The sequence below is a fragment of the Panthera onca genome, chromosome B3, assembly GCF_046562875.1.
Source record: "Panthera onca isolate mPanOnc1 chromosome B3, mPanOnc1 haplotype 2, whole genome shotgun sequence".
NCBI classification, from domain to species: Eukaryota; Metazoa; Chordata; class Mammalia; order Carnivora; family Felidae; genus Panthera; species Panthera onca.
Window position 1 is genome coordinate 101,620,919 of NC_138344.1, and position 27,306 is coordinate 101,648,224.

At 38.9% G+C, this 27,306-nt stretch overlaps 1 protein-coding gene across 8 annotated transcripts in view; it reads right to left on the bottom strand.

Annotated features, from left to right (window-relative positions):
- The window catches only part of GCH1 (GTP cyclohydrolase 1), an 83,182-nt gene that overhangs the window by 27,340 nt on the left and 28,536 nt on the right, over nucleotides 1-27,306 (bottom strand). For 3 of the 8 annotated variants that reach the window (XR_009605541.3, XR_009605542.3, XM_078448236.2), the window contains exon 3: nucleotides 25,659-25,714. Coding sequence is in view for 6 of the 8 variants with exons in the window: in XM_078448236.2 (XP_078304362.2) it covers nucleotides 25,659-25,714 (56 nt within the window). In the remaining 2 variants the exon portion in view is untranslated. Of the gene's footprint in view, nucleotides 1-7,630; nucleotides 10,049-10,951; nucleotides 11,037-11,978; nucleotides 12,011-25,658; nucleotides 25,715-27,306 lie in introns of those variants that run through there. The other 5 variants (XM_060617294.3, XM_081795934.1, XM_060617301.3 and 2 more) reach the window with 4 other exon arrangements.

The window sequence follows — 27,306 nt, forward strand, 5'->3', positions numbered from 1 at the left end:
TCTAATGTTGACCTAAGAACACTATAAATAATAATCTTAATGGATCTCACATTCTGATAGTTACAGAAACCACTCACCACTTTAGAGCGACACATTTTACCATTAAAAGTACAAACAGCTTCCATGGAGGAAAGAGGGTTTTCAATTTACAATAATAGTTAGTAAAGCATTTCATAAAATATCCCTGGTAGTAACTATTGTCTGGCTTACTCACGGGCAGAAGTAAAAGTAAGCTTTTCCTTAATATCATTTGTGCTGTTTGAATTTTGTTCTAAGTACATGTGTTACCAGTATAAAAAAAAATTTTTTTTTAAATGTGAGCATTTAAGACCGTATGACCAGATGAAACAATACATGTAGCCAATTCACAACCCTATCTTTGCACTTTTGAGTTCAAAGGACAAGGCCAACTTACATTTTCAAAAATCAGATTCCAATTCAAAACAATGGGGGCTCAGCGTTACAGAGGTCACCTGGAAAAGATTAACTAGCTACAACGATGAGCTGTTACGAGTAATCTAACGGCCTGAGCCCATTGACTAATAGAAAGACCAACAGATGGAGCAACAAGATAGGAACCTCTGTTCTTTAATCCAGTGGCAGTGATGCAAGTCATTTAATCTTCCTAGAGCCCAAACTTGCTCACCGATAAAATAGAAATGTTCTTTATTCAAGAAGACTGTCAAGAAAATAATACTGTGGGAAGTTCTATTGAATGTTTACCCCACTTTAAAAGAGCACTTTGGGGATGCCTGGGTAGCTCAGTCAGTTGAGCATCTGACTTCGGCTCAGGTCATGATCTCACAGTTCATGGCATTTCAGCCCTGCATCGGGCTCTGTGCAGACAGCTTGGAACCTGGAGCCTGCTTCAGGTTCTGTCTCCCTCTCTCTCTCTCTGCCTCTCCCCCACTCACTCTGTTTCTCTCTCTCTCAAAAATAAATGAACATTTTTTAAATAGATAGATAGATAGATAGATAGATAGATAGATAAGCAAGCACCTTGTAGGAGCACCTGAGTGGCTCAGTCGGTTAAGTGTCTGATGCTCAGGTCATGATCTCCCAGGTTCGTTAGTTTGATCCCTGCATGGGGCTGTCTGATGTCAGCGCAGAGCCTGCTTCAGATCCTCTGCCTCCCTCTCTCTGTCCCTCTCACTCTCTCTCACTCAAAATAAACAAACATTAAAAAAAAAAACAAGCATCTAGTAACAACTTTTCCAGGTTTAACATTGGGTACACATGCACATGTGCACATCACACACACTGTTAAATCTGGAAAATTCTTCTTCCATCCCCCCAAAATTAAAATGCAGGGAACAAATGATCAGTTTTCAAAACTCAGGGTTTCACATTGATTAAAGTTTTTTTTACAGTGCTCTAGTTAAAAAGGACATGAGAATTTATTGTTGACCTATCTATACTTCAAATGCATAAGACCCTTTTTATTTTATAATTATTTTCTAAATATTAAGTTTATGTGGAAAATTCTGTTAAAATATTCAAGGATTGACATAAAAAATCAATCTCCTCTTACCCCTTCATTGTGAGGTGATTTTGACAACTGCTAAGCAAGAAAAGGTCAAATTAGATTTGAATAAGGACTTCAAGTTTACATGCTCCTAGGTCACAGTGAATCAACTTTCAGCAGAATCAACTTTCAATCCAGAAATGAGAAATGAGAAATTTTGCTCTGAGGTTAGTTGTCCTTGGTTAAAGTTACTTTCCAAATGACCAATATGAAATAATCCTGTGGTTCCTGCTAGTTGTTTTAAATTGATTTTTTTAATTTTTTTTTTAACGTTTATTTATTTTTGAGACAGAGAGAGACAGAGCATGAACAGGGGAGGGTCAGAGAGAGAGAGACACAGAATCTGAAACAGGCTCCGGGCTCTGAGCCATCAGCCCAGAGCCCGACGCGGGGCTCAAACTCATGGACTGCAAGATCATGTCCTGAGCCGAAGTCGGCCGCCCAACCGACTGAGCCACCCAGGCACCCCCAAAAAAATTTTTTTAATTTACTAACTTTTCTGTCTCTTTTCAGTTTATCCCTAGGTTGTAGATGTGAAATGACCCTCCAAAGAGAAAAGTCTCCACAAAGAAATTTACCAGTTAAGATAGGATATGACTGTAAAAATTAGTATCATCACACATATAATGGGAAACCCCACAAAAAGACAAACTAGAAAGAAAAATATCCCATTGGTCTATTCACTCAGCACATTTTCAAATAAGAAAAAATCCAGGAAAAAAAGAGGGAGAAGAAACTCATCCTAAAATGAGAAGAAAATCAACAAAGCAGAAGTGTGACAGCCTCAGAGGAAGTTTTCATACATGCCCAGGCATTTCATCCCAGGCTCCCCTCGACACAGCCTTCTCTGCACTGACCAACAGCCAAACCACATCTCTCTGGGCAGCACAGTCAGTTCCAGAAGTTAAAGGATTTCTCAAAAGGTCAGGGTTGTGGACACATTGCTCAAACCAAACAGGAGAATGTAGAAATAAGAGGAAAAAGCGGATGGATGTATTAGGGCTGTGTAATACATGTGCTAGGAGTTATCCCAACAGGATTTGTAAGCAAGTCGTAACTACACCATTAGGGAGAGAATAAAAGAAGCTGCTTAAAAACAAGACCTGGTGTGTCACTTCCTTCTCCACCCCAGTCAGCCAGAGCCAGCCTGGTATCCTTACTCAGAGGGCCATACAGATGTAACAGCAGTCAGGCACCCAAACACTCCTACCGTCCAACCCAAACCTTGGAATTCCCCAAGGACAGGACCTCAAAGTGATGTCAAGTCCTGGCGGATTCACTATTTCCAGTCCTATAATAACCCTTCCACCTTAACCAAATCTTGGCAGCCAAGGAAGCCGTGTGGTAGATATTTTAAAACTAAAGCCTATCCAGAAAAGATAGACACCTCCCCCCACCAAAAAAGGAATAAACTCTATTCCATACCTGGGTGGGTGTTACTGGGTTACAAAACTAAAAAGAGCTGTGTCCAAGTTGAAGGGTGGGCCTGCACTACTCAGTGCTGCCTCAGGGTCCAGGCTGCCTTGGGAATAGGAGTTTAAGGTCATGGAGGAATGTCATAGAAGACAGCAGCCCTTTCTCTTCTGCTTAATTGAAGTTTCACTTCATTCGGGCAGCCACAGACATCCCAGCAGTTGACATTTCATGAGCTCACAGGGACTTCTCCAAAAGCAAATGACAAATAAATGGTAAGGATAGTATAAAAGAAAGGGAGCAAGAGGTGAATCTACAACTTTAAACAGACTTAAGAAACATATCAACCAATGAATAATCCAAAGAAGAAATTAAGAAAATTCTATTTACAATAGCATCACAAAGAATAGAGTAGGTGATGAATACATGGAGCACAGATGATACTTAGGGCAGCAAAAACTACTCTGTATGACAGTGTAATGGTGGATACACATAATTATGCTGTATTATTATATTGTCCAAACCAATAGAAGGTACAACACCAAGAGTGAAACCTAATGTAAACTATGGACTTTGTGTCAATGTTGGTTGATCATTTGTAACAAATGCACCACTCTGCTGTAGGATGATGATAATGGGGGAGGCCACATGAGCATGGGCAGGAGGTATAGGAGAAATCTCTGTATCCTGACCTAAACTGTCTAATAAAGTCTGTTAAAAAAAAAAAATAAAAATAAAATAAAATAAGACACTTAGGAATAAACTTAACCAAGATGGGGAAAGACTTAAACAGTGAAAACTACAAAACAGTGATGAAAGAAATTAAAGACATAAATAAATGGAAAAAATATCTCATGTTCATGGATTATAACACTTAATATTATTAAAATATTCATACTACCCAAAGAATCTCTACATTCAATGAAATCCCAATGGCCTTTTTTGCAGAAATAGATTTATATGGAATCTCAAAGGACCCCAAATAGCCAAAACCATTTTGAAACAAAGCCGGAGGCCTCACACTCTCTCTCTCATTTCAAAACATATTACAAAGCTACAACAATCAAAATAGTGTAGTTCTAGCATGAAGACATATAGACCAATAGAACAGACAGCTCAGAAATAAATCCGCATGTTATGATCAAATGATTTTTGACAAAGGTGCCAATGCTACACAATGGGGGAAGAGAATCTCTTCAACAATGGTGTTGGAAAAACTAGGCACCCACTTGTAAAAGAATGAAGTTGGACCCACACTTTACACCATACACAAAAATTAACTAAAAATGGATTAAAGATCTAAACGTGAGAACTAAAACTATAAAACCCCTAGAAAAAAGCATAGAGGGAAATCTTCACAACGCTCAAATGGGCAGTGATTTCTTGGATATGACACCAAAGGCATAGGCAACAAAAGTAAAAGTAGACAAATGGGACTCCATCAAACCTAAAAACTGTGCATCAAAAGAAGCAAAGACTGAAAAGGCAATCTATAAAATGGGAAAACTATTTGCAAACTATTTATCTGATAAAGGGTTATAAAGAGCTCCCATGCTCAATAACAACAAAATAAATAACCTGATTTAAAAAAAATGGGCATAGGACCCAAGTAGACTTTTCTCCAAAGAAGATACACAAGTGACCAATATGCTTATGAAAAGATGCTCAAGATCACTAATCGTCAGTGAAATGCAAATCCAAACCACAATGAACTATTATTTCATGCCCCCTTAGGATGGCCATAAACCAAAAAAGCTGGAAAATAACAAGTTTTGGTAAGAATGAGGAGAAATTAGAACACTTGGTACACTGTTGGTAGGAATGTAAAATGGTACAGCCATTTTATGGAAAACAGAATGGAGGTTCCTGAAAATTTTTTAAAGAATTACCATATAGAGAGAATATAGAAATTCTATAATCCCACTTCTGGGTATGTATCCAAAAGAATTAAAAACAGGTTCTCGAAAGAGACTCATAAATATGGAGAATGAACTGAGGGTTGCTGGAGGGATTGTGGGAGAGGGGATGGGCTAAATGGGTAGGGGCATTAAGGAATCGACTCCTGAAATCATTGCTTCACTATATGCTAACTAATTTGGATGTAAATTAAAAAAAAATAATAAAGTTAAAAAAAAAGCAGGTTCTCGAGGAGATATTTGCACACCCATATTCATTGCAGTATTATTCACAATAGCCAAGAGGTGGAAGCAATCTAAATGCCCATGAATACATTAATGAATTCTAAAAATGTAGTATATACATTGTGGAATATTATTTAACCTTTACAAAGAAGAAAACCCTGTCATATGCTACAACATAGATGAGTCTGGAGAATATAATGCTCAGTGAAATTAAGCCAGTCACAAAAAGACAAATACTGCATGATTCTACTTTATATGAAGAATCTAAAGTAGTCAAACTCAGAAACAGAAGCAGAATGGTGATTACCAGGGATTGGGGGGAGGGGGAAAGAGTTCAGTGGATATAAGGTTTCAGTTTTACAAAATGAAAAAGGTTCTAGAGATCTGGTGTGCAACAACGTACATATAGCTGTTACTAAGTGTATACTAAAAATGGTTAGGATAGTAAATTTTATGTGTTTTTTACCACAATTAAAAAAAAAAACAGATCAACCAATTGCAATGTATGGAACTCATCTGTAGCTTGATTCAAATAAGCAATGAATAAATTTATGAGACAATGAGGGAAAATTGAATGCCGACTGGATATTTGATATTAAAGCATCATTTTTTGTGTGTGATAATGGATTTTTTTTTATGTGATTCCTCTCCTTTTAGATAATCAAATATTTCATGGGTGAGATAATATCTGGAATTTGCTTTGAAATAATCCAGCGGGGGGGCGCCTGGGTGGCGCAGTCGGTTAAGCGTCCGACTTCAGCCAGGTCACGGTCTCGCGGTCCGTGGGTTCGAGCCCCGCGTCAGGCTCTGGGCTGATGGCTCGGAGCCTGGAGCCTGCTTCTGATTCTGTGTCTCCCTCTCTCTCTGACCCTCCCCCGTTCATGCTCTGTCTCTCTCTGTCCCAAAAATAAATAAAAAAACGTTGAAAAAAAAAATAAAAAAAAAAAGAAATAATCCAGCGGGGATGGGAGGTAACGGAGGAATCAAGATGGCCATGAGTTGAGACTTATTGAAGCTAGGTGATGGGTACATGGGGGTCACGTAATTATGTACTATCTACTGTTATGTATGTTTTTTTCTTTTTTTAAATTATTTTTGGGGCGCCTGGGTGGCTCGGTCGGTTAAGCGTCCAACTTCGGCTCAGGTCATGATCTCACGGTCTGTGGGTTCGAGCCCCATGTTAGGCTCTGTGCTGACAGCTCAGAGCCTGGAGCCTGCTTCGGATTCTGTGTCTCCCTCTCTCTGTGACCCTCCCCCGTTCATGCTCTGTCTCTCTCTGTCTCAAAAATAAATAAACGTTAAAAAATTTTTTTAAATTATTTTTTACGAAAAAATTTTGTTAACGTTTATTTATTTTTGAGAAAGAGACAGAGTGTGAGAGGGGGGAGGGGTAGAGAGACAGGGAGACACAGAATCCGAAGCAGGCTCCAGGCTCTGAGCTGTCAGCACAGAGCCTGACGCAGGGCTCGAATTCACGGACCACAAGATCATGACCTGAGCTGAAGTCAGACGCTTAACCGACTTACCCAGGTGCCCCTGTTTTTTTTTCCATAGTAAAGACTAAAATAAACATAAACCAGGTACCTCAGGGGAGGGGGGGCGGCTATCGTGTATTTATACTTCACCTTGAACTCATCTACTGAGACTCCCTCTTCTCACCATCAACAAGTGGACCCAGGCCCTTCAGGGTGAATCCAGGTGTTCTGTGTTGGCAGCATTCTCTAAGACCTTTGGTGTCTGCAACTGCTCTTTCCCTAAGCGACAAAACAGGGAACTCAGCCAATCTTTAAAAGTGAAAAAACTCAGGGGCAGCAACTTGGGCTTAGTTGAGCAGCTCGTTGTTGTACTGAGTTATGGTTTTAGGAATGTGGTATTTCAATAAGCATTTCTAGATTGGGTGGCTAGATTCACTGCCCAACAGTCCACAGAGTCCTTGAAGGAGCAGCAGGCCACTCCAGAGCCCCAGCATCTGGGCACATGGACATTAGTGAAAGGCAGGGGCCTCTGCCTAGGTGGAGCAGCAAATGGGGAGAAGAACCCCAAAGGAGGTATGGACAAGGGCACCAGACACAGAAAAGAGGCAGCAAAACCTTTGCACTTCGTTGGAAGTTTTGTCCAAAGCAGGCTCTTCCCTAGAAGAAGGAGGGAAACTCTCTTCCACTCCCAGCACTGCCCAGCACCCTGCCCCAGCCTGCTCTTCCTCCAACAGCTCCCACACAGAAACAGCACCAGTTCTCAGGAGGCTGATGTTTTTCAAACTTAGATTTAGGACAATAGGGACATGAGGGCCACTCAGACTCCTCACTCTTACCCCAGACCTCCTCTTCCCTTACCAGCCAGAGGGTGAGGACAGTAATACCCAAACCAAATACCAAAGGAAGACAGAGAACCCCAGGTTAATTTCTACTGCCACTGGGATTTATATTTTAATAGCTTGATGACTGAGGGAAGCCCTTATGATGGGTATCTTTGGTAAAAGAGAATACAATTAAAATAATCTAATGTTATATCTATACAAGTGGTTCAGAAAGAAACTACTTTCACAAGAAACTATGGTATAACACTTTAATAATTTCAATAGAACCAACTTCAGGAACAGATGCACGCATACATAAAATTCAAACAATTGAACAGTGTACTTAAATGCATCAAATTCTTAAAAATCCCCAAAATGGATTCACAGATATGAAAATTTTAAAGTACTGCAGACTAGAGTAAAACAGACAAGATTATTACTTTGCATTTACCAATAAGACAATAGCCTGTAGATACATTAGACCTTTATGAGAACACTTGTAGGAAATGTTAGAGACTCATTAAAAAGGAATACAATTGATCTCAGAAAGATGAATTTATAGCTAATAATTTCTTTGGTCCTCCAAATCACATCTTTTTTTTTACTTTAAAATACCAAACATGAGTTGAGTGCTTAATTCCAGTTCTTAAATGTCTAAACATTAAGCAGGATAATGTTTATATCAGATTAGATTTTTTTAAAGGAACTCAGAATGAATTAACACTGTATTTCAGAAACTCCAAGTATAGAAAAATATAGAAAATAGAAGTAGGGAAGAATTTTTTTTTTTAAACATTACTTCTGGGGGCGTCTGGGTGGCTCAGTTGGTTAAGCAAACAACTCTTGGTTTCAGCTCAGGTCATGATCTCATGGGTTTGTGAGATCAAGCCCTGCATTGGGCTCTGTGCTGACAGAGCAGAGCTTGCTTGGGATTTTCTCTCTCTCTCTCTCTCTCTCTCTCTCTCTCTCTCTCTCTCTCTCTCTGCCCCTACTCTGCGCATGCGCGCTCACTCTCTCTCTCAAAATAAATAAATAAACTTAAATAAATAAATAAACAGCACTTCTGCCACCATGTCCCATCATAAGTCAAATGACATCAAAGTGGCAGATTTAGGACCATCAAGGTTAAAGAAAGCACTGCAATTAGTTCTTAAGGTAACAGAATAAATCTGAAGAGCATGAGGTCAACCAAATAAGAGACTTTTCCATGGAATGACTGTGGTTGTGTTTTTGTAGGGGAGTTGGGTTTTTCTTTGTTGTTTTAATTTGGCCCACACTGCCCCAGTGGAGGAAATTTCAGGTAGTCATTAATAAGGCAACAGCTTCCTGGAAGAAAAGACCTATATACCACTTGAACAGTTACACTGAAGACAAGACCCACAGGGACCACAAGAGGAGTCAATATGGGGGCTTCCTATATGTTCCAGTAATTCCAGAAAATTACAGTGCATTTTCATAGGCACCAACAATGCAGCTTTCATTAAACATTGGATATCGGTCACAATGCAGTCCACAGTTAGTTCATTCTGCCATCTTTCATATTCACAGAAGCTATGGTTCTGCAGACCTGAAAATGATGGACATTCTCAAAAGTTTCTGGAAATACATAGAAAAATACTTGATAAGACTTTAAAAAAAGTTTTGAGGCATCTACAAGGAATACACAAAGTAAGCTTGCAAGAGACTTCTAAAGGTAAAATTGTGAGGACTAGTTATTTGCAGTGTTGGTACTTAAGTCTCATAAAATAACGGCTTTTTAAAAAATGGCAAAGGTAGCTACACTCTAAGTGGTGTGATATTCGCATCAAGGCACAGAGAGTTAAATGTCTAAATCCCTGTATGTTGACATGGGAATACATTCGTAAACAAAAGGAACAAATTCTTTGTACTTGAATTTAAAAAAGAACAGAAAGTAGAAACGTGCCTTTTTAGCTCATAGTAAAATCAAAAACATAGATATCCTACCACCTTCCCTTTCATGACTAACATTATAACTGGACAGTTAAAAAAATAAATATATAAAAAATAAAGTGCCCTGGCAGTTTATGAAATGTGATTATGGTGGAGCCTGTTGGACTTTGTGTTTGCAGAGCAATGCTGCATGCCGTACAGGAATTATTTTAAGCACTACACCATTTTTGTTTGGGGAGGGGGAAAAAAACAGTATATTGGCCATAATTTCCTCCCATTCCCAAAATTCCTACACTTATGAACCCAATTACCATAGTATTTGAACAAAATACTTGAGTTTTTCCTTTCCAGCACCCAATGGTTATCCAAATGGCAGTGGTTTTGTGCATGTAACTTACACTATTTGGCAGTTTCCTTGACAGTTACCACTAAAAGGTGGCAAGAAGAAAGTAGAGGGCTCACCCCTTTATTAATTACTTTTATTTCATTGCTATAAATAATTATTAAACACAATTAGTGACAAGGGATAAAGTTCACATCTGTAACAACTGGAAACGGAATGTACAAACAGTTAAGACCAGACAAACAATGTTTCTAGTGGCACGATCTGCAAACCACAGGACACACGCTGAAGTTCAGCTCTTAATGAGAGTTAGAAACTCTTCCCGAGTCTTTGGATCTTCCCGGAATACACCCAACATCGTGCTGGTCACAGTTTTGCTGTTCATTTTCTGTACCCCTCGCATTACCATACACATGTGTCTACAAAACAAGACAACAAAGGTGGCTTAAAGAAATCGACAGTTGCTGGTTTGGTTTTTAAAGTAAGAAGCAAGCCAAAAAGTTAAATCTGATTATACTGAGTTCACGGCTACCAGCTGTATCCAATATCACTGCTTAGACAGATTTGACCTGAAGTTTTCATTAAGTTTCTCAGTGGTTTAGTCTTTGATGCATCTAGCAGAAGGGGAAAAAAAGGAATTTTCTTTCTTGTGAAAATACTACAAGGGGTCCGCAGAAATACAACAACTTCTGGATAAAAAATACAGAATTTTCACTTGAACGGTCTTTAGGACCCAGACAACACAATGCTAGCTTAGGTGCTAGGAGAAATACTGAAGTATGCTGGTCTCACCAGGCGAATCCAGAGAACGGTGACCACAGTGAGCCTAAGCAACCTGATGAGGCCAGACAGCATGCACAGCACAGAGCTCATGCCATGCCAGGAGAATGGAGAAGATGTGCGCAATTCCCATAATTCATTCTAACTTAAATAAGTGTCTTCAGGTGCCCTGTGCACACAGTCTTAGCTCCATTTTTTAAAACGTGTGACAAAATATCAGGAAAAGTCTGCATAGAGCAACAAAGAGCTAAAGAAGAAATCAAGAGAAGACATAAAATGCTACAGTTGCACAAATCACTACACTGATGACTCCCTACACCTCCATAACCCTCACCAAAAACAAAACAAAGCCTGTCTCCTGTACTCAGGTTCCTATATCAACAACACAGTAAATGAAAGAGGTTAAAAAAAAGCTTCAGTCTCAGAGACAGAAAATGGGACAGTGTCAATTGTGTGCCACCACCCAGCACTGGGAAAAGAGCAGCACTAAATATCACTTCCATGCACCACAAGGACATTATGAAAGGCAAACATAGACTTACGTTGCTTCCACCACCACCCCAACTCCAGCGGGCCGCAAGGCTTCTGTGATGGCTACTGCGATTTGTTTTGTAAGACGCTCTTGAACTGTGGGTGTGACAAGAAGCTCGGTTTAGGAGTCTGACACACCCAGCCGTCTTTAGAGTATTTGTTGTCTTTAGAATATCTGAAGTCTTAAAAAGCAGACTTCTGTGAGGTTTGAGAGCCAAGGCACACCAGCTTTTCCCAGTTTGCTTTGTCTGCTGCCTGGCCCACAGGGGGCAGCTGTTCAATTCCCTCACCTGCAGAATAAGTACTGACGGGGGCTCAGCACCACTGGAGGGAATGGTAAGAATGACAGCTGTCTCTTAGGTGTGCAGTGAGACCAACAGAATATTGATAACAAGCACCTCCATGCAAATGAACAAATAGCTCGCAACAGGATTAACAAAGGCGCTACAGTCCAAGTATTGAATTGTATGTAAAGCTGGAGACCAACCATTTAACCTAAGCAATGCAGTTCCTGTGCTGAATAAACAACTCATCTCTGAAAACACATTAAGAGTGTTCACTGCAGCACTGCATCTATTTGAAAACTGACAAAATTTTCAAATATCTATTAGAGCAGGAAATGGTTAAATCAAGCCCCAGCACAGCCGTACAATGGAATGCTAAACAGCCAGCAAAATCAATGAGATAGTTATATGCATGTGGGGAAAAAAACATGTTTTATTTGTTAAGTGAAAAAAAATAGGGGGGGGGGGGAGTGAAGCCCATTACATACAATATGAGGCCATTTAAAAATATAATAAAAATAAATTGATTTCAAAATGTTGGTAGATGCATGAAATATGAAGGAGTGTGCAAATACATCAATGATTTCTTCTGGAGGCTTGAAACACTGCAGACTTTCCCTTTCTATCTTATATTCCTATGAGGTTTTGATTTTGGTAAGTCGCATGTATTCTACTTGAAATAAGAACAACAACCAAAAATACTTTTTCCTTAAGAAAAAAATGTTTTTCTGTAAATAAAAGTTTAAAAGTTTACCTTGTAATCGTCTACTATAGATTTCTACAATCCTAGAAAAGAAAGAATCGTTTTAGTTAATCATAAATTAGTTTGAAGTGGAATTCATAAGGCTTCTTCAAAAGACTAAAAGGACTTTATTGAAGCAATTGTAGGGTGTGGGCAGGAGATTGAATCTTCTAAGAGGGGAAAAGATACAAAAACTAATGGAAATGAGAAGAGGGAGGGTCTTGAGGAGACCACTAAGCATGACACAGAGTGGTACTTCCCAATGTCCCCAAAGAGAGAGAATTAGATGAACATTCACTTAGGAAAAACACAATGGGACGTAAGTTTAGAGCTCCCAAGTCATCAATTTTAGGCCAAGTCTCAAGTGTTCTAATTAATCATGTTGTTTAATCACAGCTTAAAGTTCAAGTTAAAAATAAAAGACTATTTGTTAATTAATAGCAGGCCACTGTCAACTATTGTACCCACTAAACCTATTAGGATAATCAGATTAGAACTGAACAGACTTCTTCAGACATCTCTTTATAAGATAGATCTATATAAGCACTCAATACGATTAACTCCCCAAATTAAAAGCCTCCTGATCTTAGCTTATAACACAATCTGTCAAGTGATGGATTTTCCACTTTCAACATCTTTCACTCTAACTTGTGAAATGTAAAGACGGCCACGTGAATTACTCATTTGAGGATAACAATTCATGTTAAGGATCTTTTTTCAAAATTTGGCTTTTTAGTCCTGAATTTGGACTCAATTTAAGGATCACCTCACCTATGAGGCATTTTATGGCTCTTCCTCCCACCACTATGCTGCTCAGATAAAACTGAAAAGTTGTTCCTTTATATCCATTACAGCCAATAAAGTCAGTAATGGGTATGCCACCCTGTTTACCACTCATCCTGAAGGCAGGAGCCACCCTGATTCTTCTTCGTGTTTCTAGTAGATTTATAACATTGAAGGAATACATGTTTTCAATTTTGAACAAAAACCTGAGGAAGGATGGTATTCAAGCTCCTGGATAGGTCTCATTTCTTCCGGACCAAATCTTTCTATATATTTCTTCTGACAGTTCTCCAGCTGATTATTTTCTGTTGTATTAATAGGAGATGCCATTAATTTAAAAATTAGTCATGTTGGGGTGCCTGGGTGGCTCCGTCTTGATTTCAGCCCAGATCACAATCTGACAGTTCATGAGATGGAGCCTGCATCGCACTCCATGCTGACAGTGTGGAGTCCGCTTGGGATAATCTGTCTCCCTCTCTCTCTGCCCCTCGCCAGCTGCGTGTGCTCTCCTTCCCTCTCTCTCAAAAATAAACTTTAAATAAATAAATAAAATAAAAATTAGTAATGTCTTCCTTCTCATAGTCATTTCTTTCTCTCGAGAATTTCAGGTACAACATTAGACAACAGTGATAATATTAGGCATCCATATTTTGCTCTACACTTTAACAGGAATGCCTCTAACATTTGCTATCACCCATGATGCCTGCCTGTTTCTGGCAGATAGCCACTCTCCTGCCAAAGGAAAGCCATTCATGTAGATCATTAATTGAGTGCCTTCTACATGTATGATTATGTGATAAGCAGGGCCCCTGTGCTCAGTTTATAATTTATTCCTAGTTTATTCATTTTTCATTTTTTTTTAATTTTTTTTAACGTTTATTTATTTTTGAGACAGAGAGACACAGAGCATGAATGGGGGAGGGGCAGAGAGAGAGGGAGACACAGAATCGGAAGCAGGCTCCAGGCTCTGAGCCATCAGCCCAGAGTCTGACGCGGGGCTCGAACTCACAGACCATGAGATCGTGACCTGAGCTGAAGTCGGACACCCAACCGACTGAGCCACCCAGGCGCCCCCATTTTTCATTTTTAAGTAAGCAGTAGGCATTGAATCTCTGTCTTCTCAGCATTAAAAATAATCATATAGCTTCCCTGAATTAAAAAAAAAAAAAAATCTTTATTTTGCCCTCTTCCTTGAAGATAATTTGTTGAGAGGTATTTGTTGAAAGTAGAATTCTAGGGGCACCTGGGTGGCTCAGTCGGTTGAGTGTCTGACTTTGGCTCAGGTCATGATCTTGCAGTTTGTGAGTTCAAGCCCCATGCCGGGCTCTGTGCTGATAGCTCAGAGCCTGGAATCTGCTTTGGATTCTGAGTCTCCCCCCGCTTCTCTCTCTCTGTCCCTCCCCCCACTCACACTCTCTCTCAAAAATAAGCAAATATTAAAAAGAAAGAATTCTAATTTGACACTGATATTTGCCTTTTAACGTTGCCATTAGCAAACAATCATCAGTCTAATTGTCATTACCCCCTTAGGTAATATTTTTCTCTGCCACTGCTTTTATGACATTTCAGAATGTGTACCCTGAGGTTTTTTATGTTGTGTCAGGTGGGGGTTTAATTTTATTTGCCCTGTTTGGGATTCATTAGGGTCCCTAAATCTAAAGACTGTTTTTTTCCATGTGCTCCCCAAAACTTTTCAGCCATTACCTTCTCTAATATTGCACCTACCCCATTACCTCTGTGATCTCCAGGAATTTCAATCAAGGACATATTAGACCTCTTCAGTCTTCCATGTCTCTTACATTCTCACTCATATTTTCCACCTAGCCCTCTGTGTTACATTCTGTGCAATTTCTTCAGACCTTTCTTCTAGTTCACTATTTTTTACTGTGTCTAACCTGCTATATAATGTAACTGTATTGGGCTTCAATCCAATTATCACTTTTTTTTTTCCTAGAAGTTTTGTTTTTTTTTTTTATAAGAAGAATTTTTTTTTTTTTTTTTTTTTTTGAGACAGAGAGGGACAGATCATGAACAGGGGAGGGGCAGAGAGAGAGGGAGACACAGAATCCGAAGCAGGCTCCAGGCTCTGAGCTGTCAGCACAGAGCCTGACGCGGGGCTCGAACTCACGAACCATAAGATCATGACCTGAGCCGAAGTCAGACGCATAACCAACTGAGCCACCCAGGCGCCCCAGAAGTTTTGTTTTTTTAATCTAATTCTGAAAATTTGCCAAACTTTCAGTACTCTTATTTTCTAACGTATTTGTTGTATATTCTGCATCTGCTAGCTTCAGTCTCTTCCCTGTTTGACTATTTGTTTCATCTGACTCTGACCCATGGTAGGTTTGTTTTTTTTTTTTGTTTTTGTTTTTACTTTTGGTGAACTCATGCTCCTTGGAATTCTTTGAAGCTGAAATAAAAGTGCATCAGAGAATGAGCACTTGTCTCTGCCAGGTGCTGGAAGGCTACCTCATTGGGAACCTCTGAAATTAAATTACTGCCTTGGATTTTCTGAGGACCACACATGGTGATGTGAATTTTGAACCCAAATCCTTGTGAATACATAGTTATGGGTTCTTTTTCTTGCACTCCCCAGAACAAAGCTAACAGGTAATATCTCTCCCAATTTGGGGTGGGATAGGGAGGACAGAACCCTGACTTTGACTCCAGTGCCAGCTAATTCTTGTGAATTCTCACTGGAATTGCTTACACTTCCACCAATGTTTGAAATGTTCACACACATTATATCTCAGTATGCTATACTAGGAGGGATATCATTACCATCTAGTTTACCATACTCCCAGAATCTATAGTTCTTGGGAGTTAACCTCCTTGGGTCATGATGAAAACAATACTTGTGCCTGTTAGAGGAGTTTTTTTGGGTTTTTTTTGTTTGTTTGTTTTTGGTATTTAGGATTTTTACAACTACATTTATAAGTGAGATTAGTCTATAATCTTTTTAAGTGTTAGCTTTATCAGACTTTTACCAGGAATAGGTAGCTTTATCAAATTAATTATATAGCTTTTCAGGTTTACCTGAATAATTTATGCAACATTGGAATTAGTGGTTACTTGGAAGCTGCCTATTAAATTGACCATCCACTTCTTTCCCTCCCACCCAACTCACATTACTTTGACTTTTTCTAATGGTTACTAGTCTATATAAGTTTTCCAACTCTTGGTTCATTCCCTTCTCCATCTTTTTTTTTTTTTTTTTAACTTATTAAGATGTAAAGTTTCTAAAACATACTTTTAGTTACATAGCCTCTCATTTCTGGGTATAAATCCAGACTCCTCTCAGACTTCTAAGCAATCTATGATGTATGATCTTTTGGGTTTATGTTTTCTATTCTTTTTTAAATTTCTAATTTAATCTTTTGATTTTCTTCTTTCCCATTTGTTCTATTAAGCTTGCTTTACAAATTCTTTTTCTTTAAAAAAAAATTGGATGCTTAATTTACTTGTAGTGTTTCTTTTTAAAAAAATTTTTTTAAAATGTTTATTTACTTTTGAGAGAGACAGAGACAGAATACAAGTAGGTTAGGGGCAGAGGGAGAGGGAGACACAGAATCCGAAGCAGCCTCCAGGCTCCAAGCTGTCAGCACAGAGCCCCACGCGGGGCTCAAACTCACAAGCTGTGAGATCATGACTTGAGCTGAAGTCAGTCGCTCAACCCACTGAGCCACCCAGGCGCCCCTGTAGTTTTTCTTATTTATTATTTTTTTAATTTTTTTTTCAACGTTTTTTTATTTATTTTTGGGACAGAGAGAGACAGAGCATGAACGGGGGAGGGGCAGAGAGAGAGGGAGACACAGAATCGGAAACAGGCTCCAGGCTCCGAGCCATCAGCCCAGAGCCTGACGCGGGGCTCGAACTCACGGACCGCGAGATCGTGACCTGGCTGAAGTCGGACGCTTAACCGACTGCGCCACCCAGGCGCCCCATAGTTTTTCTTATTTAATAATGAAAGCATTTGTGGCTAAAAACTTATCTCCAAAGTGCAGGTTTTTAAAATTTTCATCTTTACTGAGGTATAATTGACATAAAAATTATAAAGATATTTACAAGTGTATGTAAGATATTTAAAGTGTAGACTGTGATTTGATATATGATGCACTGTGGAAAAATCCCATCTAGTCAATTAATACACCCATCACCTCACATATTTATCTTTTTTTTTCCCCCCAGTAAGAACAATGAACACTGGAGTACAGATATCTCTTCAATATCCTATCTTTATTTCCTTGGACATATACCCACAAGGATTGCTGAATCATATGCTAGTTCTATTTTTAATTTTTTGAAAAATCCCCATACTGTTTTCCATAGAGGCTGCACCAGTTTACATTCCCACCAAGAAAGTACAAGGATTCCCTTTTCTCCACAGTCCCACCAATACTTGTTTCTTTTTTATAATTCTGTAGCCATGCTAACAGATGTGAGGTGATATGTCATCGTGGTTTTGATTTGCATTTCCCTAATGATTAGTGAAATTGAGCACCTTTCACTTACCTGTTGGCCATATGTATAACTTCTTTGGAGAAATGTCTTTTCAGTTCATTTGCCTATTGTTAAAAATTGGATTGTTTCTTTGCTATTGTGTTGTAGGAGTTCTTTATATTTTTTTGCACATTAACCCCTTACCAGTTATGTAACTTGGAAATATTTTCTCCCATTCTGTAGGTTGCTTTTTCACGGTTTCCTTTGCTATGCAGAAGTCTTTTAGTTTGATGCAGTCCCACTTATTTGTTTTGTTGCTTTTACTTTTCCAGAAAATCATCACCAAAACCATTGTCAAGGAGCTTACCCCCATGTTTTCTTCTAGTTTTATGGTTTTAGGTCTTATGTTCAATCCGTTTTGAGTGGATTTTTGTGTATGGTATAAGAAAGGTATCCAGTTTTCCTAACACCATTTTTTAAAGTTCATTGATTTTTTTTTTTTTTTAGTAATTTCTGCACCCAACATGGAGCTCAAACTCATGAACCCAAGATGAAGAATCACACACTCTACCTACTGAGCCAGCCAGGTGGCCCCCCCAGTACCATTTGTTGAAGAGACTATCCTTTCTCCATTCTTTGCTCCTTTGTCATAAACTGGTCATATATGCATGGGTTTATTTCTGAGCTCTCTATTCCATACCTTTGGCCTATATGTCTGTTTATATGCCGTTGCCATTCTGGTTTGATTTTATAGCTTTGTAATTTAGTTTAAAATCATAAAGTGTGATACCTCTAGCTTTTTTGTTCTTTCTCAAGATGGCTTTGACTATTCAGGGTCCTTTGTGGTTCCATACAAATTTTAGGATCATTTTTTCTATTTCTGTGAAAATGCTGTTGGAATTTTGAAAGGGATTGCATTGAACCTGTAGATTATTTTAGGTAGCATGGACATTTTAACAATATTAATTCTTTTAATCCAATAACATGAGATATTTATTTGTATCTTCTTCAGTTTCTCTCATTAATGTCTTATAGTTTTCAGTGTACAGATATATCACCTCTTTGATAAAATTTATTCCTAGGTATTGGTGCAATTGTAAATAGGATTGTTTTCTTAATTTCTTGGACAGTTTGTTAACGTATAGAAACACACTGACTTCTGGATATTAATTTGTATCCTTTATAATTAGTTCTAACAGGTTTTTGATGGAGTCTTAAGGTTTTTTTCTTAAATTTATTTATTTTCAGAGACAGTGAGATTGTGTGGAGTATGTATGAGGGAGGGGCAGAGAGAGAGGGAGAGAATCCCAAGCAGGCACCATGCTGTTAGCACCGAGCCCAACATGGGGCTCAATCCCACGAACCATGAGATCATAACCTGAGCCGAAATCAAGAGTTGGATACTCAACTGACTGAGCCACCCAGGTGCTCCTTTAGGGTTTTCTATATATAATATCATGTCATCTGCAAATAGAGACAGTTTTATCTCTTCCTTTCTGACCTTGATGCTTTTTTCTTGTTGTATTGCTCTGGCTAGTATTTCTGATGCTACATTGAATTAAAGTGGTGAAATAGGGTATCCAGGTGTTCTTGTGTTGTTCCTGATATTAGCTGAAAGCTTTTCCTCATTGACTGTGATATTAGCTATGGGCTTCTCATATATGGCCTTTATTATGAGGCACACTGCCTTTATATCCAGTTTGTTGAGAGTTTTCATCACAGATGGATTTTGTCAAATGTTTTTCTACATCTGTTGAGATTACCATATGACTTATACTTCATTTTGTTAATGTGGTTTATCACTGCATACATCGAAACATCCTTGTATCCCTGGAATAAATCCCCCTGGATCAGAGTGTATGATCCTTTTAATGTATTGTTCAATTCAGTTTGCTGGTATTTTGCTGAGAATTTTTATATCTATGTTCGTCAGGGATATTGGCTTATAGTTTTCTTGTATAATTTTCTGTTTCAATATCAGGTTTAATGCTGGCCTTGAGAAATGAATTTGAAAGTATTCCCTCCTATTTTTTAGAAGAGTTTGAAGAGGATTGGTATTAATTTCAAAGTGCAGTTTTTTACTTTGAATTGCACACACTGACATACAGTGTTTGTATCATTATGATTTTCTATCACATCAAAGGGATTTAAAAGAAATTTAACTTCCAAATAGTTGGTTTTTAAAAATAATTTATTACTATATAGTTTCTTAGTACACAATAGTCTGTTCATTTTTTTTTAAGTTACAGCTAGTTTTGTGACCAAAATCCTATTACTCTGCTTTGTATACCCTTTTTTGTACATCTCAACCAAACATTGAGAGGTAATTGGTGTTCCCACTCACTTCTTTGGAGTTTGTCAGTTTCTCTATGTATTTCATCTAGCTCCTGTTCTGTTTTGAACCCATTTGACAAAAAAGATTCATGACCACTTTTATTATGCAAACTTCAATATAAGAGGACCCACCTTGTCTCCGTTGATAAATTTTGCATTTTCAGCTTTTGTAATTTTTTTTTTTTTTTTTTTTTTTTTTTTTAGAGAGTGAGCATGAGTGGGGGAGAGGCAGAGGAAAGGAGAGAGAAAATTTCAGGCAGGCTCTGCACTTCCAATGAGGGGCTCAATCCCAAGACCCTGGGATCATGACCTGAGCCAAAATCAAGAGCCGGACACTTAACCAACTGAACCACACAGGCATCCCTGTAATTTTTTTTAAATAAAGGGGGCATGATTAGGTACTTATAAAATCTGTGTTAGGTCCTGTTTCCTGTGTTGCATTATGCTTTCTCTCCTCTTCCTCCTCCTATGACAACTGGGAAAGTAATCTGGTGACACCTTTGCAGGTAGATGGTATAATTTAACCCTTGCAAATCTTAACAGTATTTTTGATGCCTTCATATGACTTGACTTGTCACCAGGCTGCAAATTCTCAACCATGGCTAGAGCAAAGAGCAAAAAAAGCCGCAGAGGGTAGAGCTGGATCACAGTGGGACTTGCCAGCTAAAGTAAGGAGTTTGAACTTTATCTTAAAAGCTATGGGGAGCTACATCAAATCCACACTTTAGAAAGTACATCCTAATAGTGTATGAGAGCAGATTTAAGGATGCAGAGAGATTAGAGGCAAGGAGGAGTTCAGGATTTTATAATCCAAGAAGAACATATGCAAGGCCCAACAGAGTGGCAGCAAGGATAGCAAGAAGGCAGCATGGTAACAGGAGGGAAGTGGGGGCGCTGTAGGAGGTCAGTGAGCATACAACAGCAATGGATGGATTCCTTCTCACTCCTTGCACCAAAATACATTCCAGATGGAGTGAAGATTTAAATATAAAAATAAGGCCATAAAAATAACCCAAAAACATGAGTTTATGACTACATAAAAATTTTAAACTTCTTTATGGAAAAATGATATTATCGAACAAAATCAGAAGACAAATGACAAACCTGGAAAAATTATTTGCAGCACCTGACCTAACTGGTTTAACATTCAAAGAGCTCATACAAATCAGTAATAAAAAGATAAGCAATCCAATGGAAAAATTAGCAAAGGCTAACTTAGAGAAGGCAGTTTCTATAAAGATTCAAACTCTATTAAAAAAATGCAAGTTTTAAAAATGCAAATTAAAACAATAAGTACCCTATCCCACTTATCAGTTTGGCAAAGATTGAAAAGTGTGATGAGGGGCGCCTGGGTGGCTTAGTCAGTTAGATGGCCGACTTCGGCTCAGGTCATGATCTCATGGTTTGTGAGTTCAAGCCCTGCGTCAGGCTCTGTGCTGACAGCTCAGAGCCTGGAGCCTGCTTCAGATTCTGTGTCTCCCTTTCTCTCTCTGCCTCTCCCTTGCTCTCACTCTCTGTCTCTCTCTCTCTCTCTCAAAAATAAATAAACATTAAAAAAAATTAAAAAAAAAAGTGTGATGAAACTCAGTGTTGGCAAAAGTGGAGAAATACACACACCGTTTGACCTATTATTAGAGTATAAATTGATATGCTCTTTTTTAGAGAACAATTTAGTAATAGCAAAAATTTGGCTACCCTGAACCCAACAATTTAATTTCGGTAATTTACACTATACAAAACATGTTCACCAAAGCATTTTTTCTACTTTTTTTTAAAATATGAAATTTATTGTCAAATTGGTTTCCATACAACACCCAGTGCTCATTCCAACAGGTGCCCTCCTCTTTTGAAAACAGTCTTAAACTGTAAACTCTCTATCAAAGACTGATTAAATGAATTATATTAAACAATTAAAGAAATACTATGTAGCCATTAAAAGGGAGTCAGACTTTCTGGACTAAAAGGTGTCCAAAGGACTTCAAGGTTTTTTAATTAAAACAAAAACAAAAACAAAAACACAAAGGGGCACCTGGCTGGCTCAGTCAGTAGAGCATGTGACTGACCCTTGATCTCAGGTATGTGAGTTCAAGCCCCCCCCCCCCACCTTGGGATTACTTAAAAAAATAAAAAATACAAACAAAAAACACAAGTTGTAGTACAGAATGTAGGGTATGATCTCTCCCTTTTTTGTTTTGTTTTGTTTTGCTAGTCTTAAAGTGATATATGTTTGTGTTTGCATAGAAATTTTCTGGAAGGACAATCTCTAGCCAAGAGACAAGAAATGTCTAGTTTTAACTTTGAGTAATGGAAATAGAAAGGAAAGCTTTCCCTTTACTCACTCATTTGTATTTAAGCTTAACTGGTAAGTATGTTATTTTTATAATAGAGAGAGGGGCGCCTGGGTGGCTCAGTCAGTTGGGCATCTGACTCTTGATTTCCGCTCTGGTCACCATCTCCTGTTTTGTCAGGTAAAGGCCCGCCTCAGGCTCTGCACTGACAGCTGACAGTGCGTAGTCTGCTTGGGCTTCTCTCTTCCTCTCTCTCTCTCTCCTCTGCTCATGCTCTCTCAAAATAAATAAACATTTATAATAGAGAAAAAAGGAAAAAATAATGTCCTCCTTGTAATCTAATGCCCACCCTACCTTTCTGACGAGCTTGCAGTCATCCCTGCCTACATCTCTTACTTCTGTCAGTTAATCTCTCTATTGACTTGCCTCTGCTTACGCATTTACCATACCCAAAGGAATTTCTCTTCCCTTTAGGATTTTTTTTAAATGTCTTATTTATTTTTGAGAGAATGTAAGCAGGGGAGGGGCAGAGAGAGAGGGGGGCAGAGGATCTGAAGACAGCACAGAGCCCAATGTGGGGCTTGAATTCACGAACTCTGAGATCATGACCTGAGATGAAGTCAGATGCATAACCGACTGAGCCACCCAGGGGCCCCTCTTCCCTTAAAATTCTGCTCAGCTTTTCACCTCTGGGTCTTTCTTTCTTAATTTTTTTCAACATTTATTTTATTTTTGAGAGACAGGGACAGAGCGTGAGCGGGGGAGGGGCAGAGAGAGAAGCAGACATAGTATCTGAAACAAACTCCAGTCTCTTAGCTGTCAGCGCACAGCCGGATGTGGGGCTCAAAATCCACAAACCTCGAGATCATGACCTGAGCCAAAGTCCGACACTCAACCAACTGAGCCACCCAGGGGCCCCTCTTCCCTTAAAATTCTGCTCAGCTTTCCACCTCTGGGTCTCCTCAATCCTGCCAGGCCACAGTCATCTTGGCTCCTCTGAACTCAGAGCTCCAAACCAGGCATTTCTGTGGTACCTGCTGCCTCATATTGCCCACCCTCCGTGAGGGCAGTGGTTGTGTCCCACTTCTCTCTAGCAGTCATCATGGCTGACACAGCACCCTTTCACAGTAGATACTCAATAAATAGATGAACCACAGCTAACCCGAGGCACTTCAATTCTATATTCAAGATTTAACTATGTTCACTCAATTATTCTAAGGCAAGAAAATGAATACATGTTCAATGGATATTTAGCAACAAAATGAATTCTTTTTTGTTGTTGTTGTTAAGATTTTAAGTAATCTCTACACCCAACACAGGGCTCAAACTCACAACCCCAAGATCAAAAGTGGTAGGCTCTACCAACTGAGCTAGCCAGGCGCCCCAACAAAAGGAATATCTATTCAAACTACATTTACTCTAGAATTCTACTAGAGTTAAACCAGATCAACTCACTTCTGGCATTTTTCTTGTTACTTAAGGCTTTACTGTTTGATATTTGACTTCCCTGGCACTAAAAGGTCATTCGTTTAAAGGCAAGCATATAACAAACTTCACATACAAGATTAAAATGAGCAGTGAAGTTTTGCTAAGACATTCAGCTTTCTTTATGACTCTTCATTCCCTAAATATTCCACTTCTTATAAGAAATAAACTGGATAAAAATCTTAGCTTTCTTTCCTGTTTAATAAACTCTTCAATCAAATTTTTCTTTACAAATATCTGAAAGTAACATACACTCTGTTCTTTAGTTTCATGTTCCTTTTTTTCCCTTAAGTTTAATCCTATTAGTGTAAAGACGAACCCCATGCTAATAATTAACTTCTTTGTATTATTTCCTAAAAGCTTAATTATTTGAGATCTTTCCATTTCACTAGGAAAGGAGGTAACACAAGCATGAGCAGTGCCCAAGTTTCTATATAGCAAAGGCATAGGGTTGGCAGTCTTGCTGAAAGGGAGGGTGCCAGCAGACTGGGCCTGCAGCTAGGTTTGCACAGAAACTAAGCTGATTTTACTTAGACTGTGGCTTATCAAACAGTAAGAATAACCAATTTTAGTACAGACACTTCTTTCACAGTTGACATGACTTTATTATTTGGGAGTAAGTTACTAGGGAGGAGGCTGCTAATAGAAATTAAAGTAGGATTATTTGCCCCCTCCCATTACCACCAACATCCACCCACCCCTCGGCACTGCCACTGGGTACAGATCACTGAAAGGTGGCAAGATGTTTCTGGATTTGTGTTAAGAGCCTTACTGCAGTGAAGCAGTTACAGCTATGACATAATAACATCTTTTCATGGTACCAAGTAGCCCTGTCTGATGGAGAGTGCTAAGCAGGAATGAGGTCAGAAACCAGGGAAGTTAAATTTCTCTCTTCTACTTACTTTCTCCTTAATCCCAAGAGGAATGAGTAAGAAAGTGGAAGAGAAAACAAAGTAAAAAGAACAGCTGTGGAGAGCAGCTGTCAGATTGCTAGCGTGGTTTTTACAGATTCCAACACAGAATTGAAAAAGATCTGGACCACCATTTCAGGATTGTGATGAATCCCAGTGTCTAAGTGGAAAAGCAGCAGGAATACATCAGAGTCATAGTATATATAGTTAGTTTGGTCACAAAGATTCATTTATTCCAAATGTTTTAACGTTTACTTATTTTGAGATAGAGAGAGAAAGAGGTAGGGAGGGGCAGAGAGAGAAGGAAAGAGAGAATCCCAAGCAGGTTCTGCCCTGTCAGCACAGAGCCCAATGTAGGGCTCAAACCCACGAACTGTGAGATTATGACCTAAGCTGAAATCCAGAGTCAGATGTTTAACTGACTGAGCCACCCAGGCACCCCTATTCCAATTTTGATATGGTCACTATAATCTCAAATTATCCAAACTTAGCTTGGTTTGGTGGGGGGGGGGGGGGGGGACCTGATTGTATGTTCATCGCCTATTACCTCATTTTGTCCTTAACTCTCTCCCAACACACACAAAATCACACCTCCCAGCATTCCTCCATACCCAGGACTCACTAACTCCATACAAAGAAATTACAAAGAAGAATATTTAGGGGCAATAAAATACTGGTTGCTGAGCTATCAGAGATACATGAACACCAATCGTCACGTTTATTTCTACTTAAACATAGATGACAGTACTTGTATATTACCTCTCCTTCCTAAAGCCCAAATAAAAATAGTAGTAAAGGAATTTTTTAAAAGGCATGAACCCACAGGATAAAGAAGGGAAAATAAGACTGTAGTAGAAAAGAGAAACAGAGAAGAGAGTAGGTATTATTTTTGGAATATTGCTGAGAAAGCCAAGGAAGGCACAGCACAGTTTTGTGCCTGCAGAGGTATCAAACCAGAAGTGAATGGATGGCCCTGCAGGACCCCAGAAGATGCCCACAAATACTCAGGTGCAGAAGACCCCAAATGGTAGTATGATTAAAAGTCTGAAAACAGTGCAGTGGAATTAGACTCCTGCTTAGGTTTCCTCTCCCCTCCCCCCCGCCCCCCCCCCCCCCACTGTTAGTAAACCACCCTTAAACATGGGGGGGCTGGACTGAATGCATCCTGGTCCTTTCCAGGCTCTACAGAGAAAGGTATGAACTAAGACTTCAAAGATGTGCCAGTGGGAAGAGTTGTGGAAGGTGGGGGAGAAAGGCAGTGATGGGTGAGAATAAAAGGGATTTGTGTCTCAGGTCCTCCAAATACGCTTGTCTCTATGACTATAAATTTTATGTTGTAATGTGACTTCCAAGTTAGATCCACACCAGTCAAGAAAGCAAGCCTTATGAGATTCTAGCCATATAAGGGCAGGTCCTACAAATCTGTTTTCCTACTCACCACACATACTTACCTCGCAAGTTTGCTAAGGCCAAGGACTTGCTTGTTAGGAAGATAGCCAATATGGACCTTCAAAGAAGAGACAGAAATCACGAGTTAGTTGAAAATCCAGTGCTTCTTTGTAATAAAATAAGGAAATAGAAGACAGTATATGTATTATGTAATTCAACACGATGAAAATGTATCTTTAAAAAATCTAGAAGTTTTGGGGCACCTGGGTGATTACTTGGTTAAGCATCCAACTCTTGATTTCAGCGCAGGTCATGATTTCAAAGTCATGAGATCGAGCCCCACATCAGGCTCTGCACTGAGCATGGAGTCTGCTTAGAATTCTCTCTCATCCTCTCTCTCTGCCCCTCCTCCACTCATTCATTCTTTTTCTCTCTCTCTCAAAATAAATAAATCAACTTAAAAAATCTAGAAGCTTTAAGACTTAGAAAATGAAGGACTAACAAAAGCATTTAGAAAATTACAGATGTGCAGGAAAAGGAAAATATATGAATGACTATTAATGAAATGACAAATTTGAAATATAGTCTTGATACTTCCTGGTGAAGTTAAACTCTTGATACAATTCTTCCAGTCTTTCTTCTATTGAGGGGACATTCTCTCAAGACAGTGCAAATTATCCTATAGCAACATTAAAATGTAGCCAGGAAAGCTTCCTTTAAATAGCCCAAACTGTAACTGTGAACACTGACATTCCACACATCATAGTGGCCTTAAAAGTCCCACCCCACTGCACATAAAGAGGGTCTCCATGTCCTTTGTCATAGTTGGTGGCCCAATCTCTAAGCTGCTGGAGAATACTATCTTCCTGATGGGAGATAAAGGACACAGCTACAAATGTGACTTGTCAAAACCTGGACCTTAAGATCTAAGTTCTTATAGGACCTACTATGAGGCCAAGCCAATTCCGTAATCTTAAAAGTCACTGACTAACATCTAATATGTCCATGTTACCTCTCTTTGAGCCAAGTATTAAATTATGGGAACACATTAGTTCTACAAAAGGCTAATAAGTAAATGGCCATTTGTAGGCAATCAATTAACCTAATATAAAAGTCTAGATTCATTTGCATCATGGTTTGCTAGCGTTTGTTGCATTCGCTCACCTAATTAATATCTACTGTACATGTGAATAATGGATATAGTGATTTTTCATCTATTAGCACTGTGCTTTGGGAATTTAAGAATACCAATTCATTACCTTCCTGGTCAGCAGAAGGAGAAAGTAAAGTAGCACCTGAACTGACTATTTCAAAGAAAAATTAGAGACTTGAAAGTTTCCCACAGAGCTAAGATCTTCTGTACCACTTGAAATTTTATACTTATATGCAGAGCTATAATTTGTTTATTGTTTGTACTACTTTTGATCTTTCTGAAGATCTTAAGTCATTTCAATGTCGATTTTAGAGAAACACTGCTGAACAATAGATTTTTTTAAAAGTTAGCAAGAACACAAACACAGAGATAATCACAGCAGAAGGTAAGAGGATATAGTGAGAGGCTGAGCACAGATCAAGTTCGTAAGTCTAGCCCCAGCCCAAATCACTAACTTCCTCTGTCTTCTTGGACAAAGCCTATGCTTTCTGGGCCCAAATTCCTCACTTACAATAAAAGGTAGTAAGATAAGCTCAAAGGTTCCCTCCTTCTTGAAA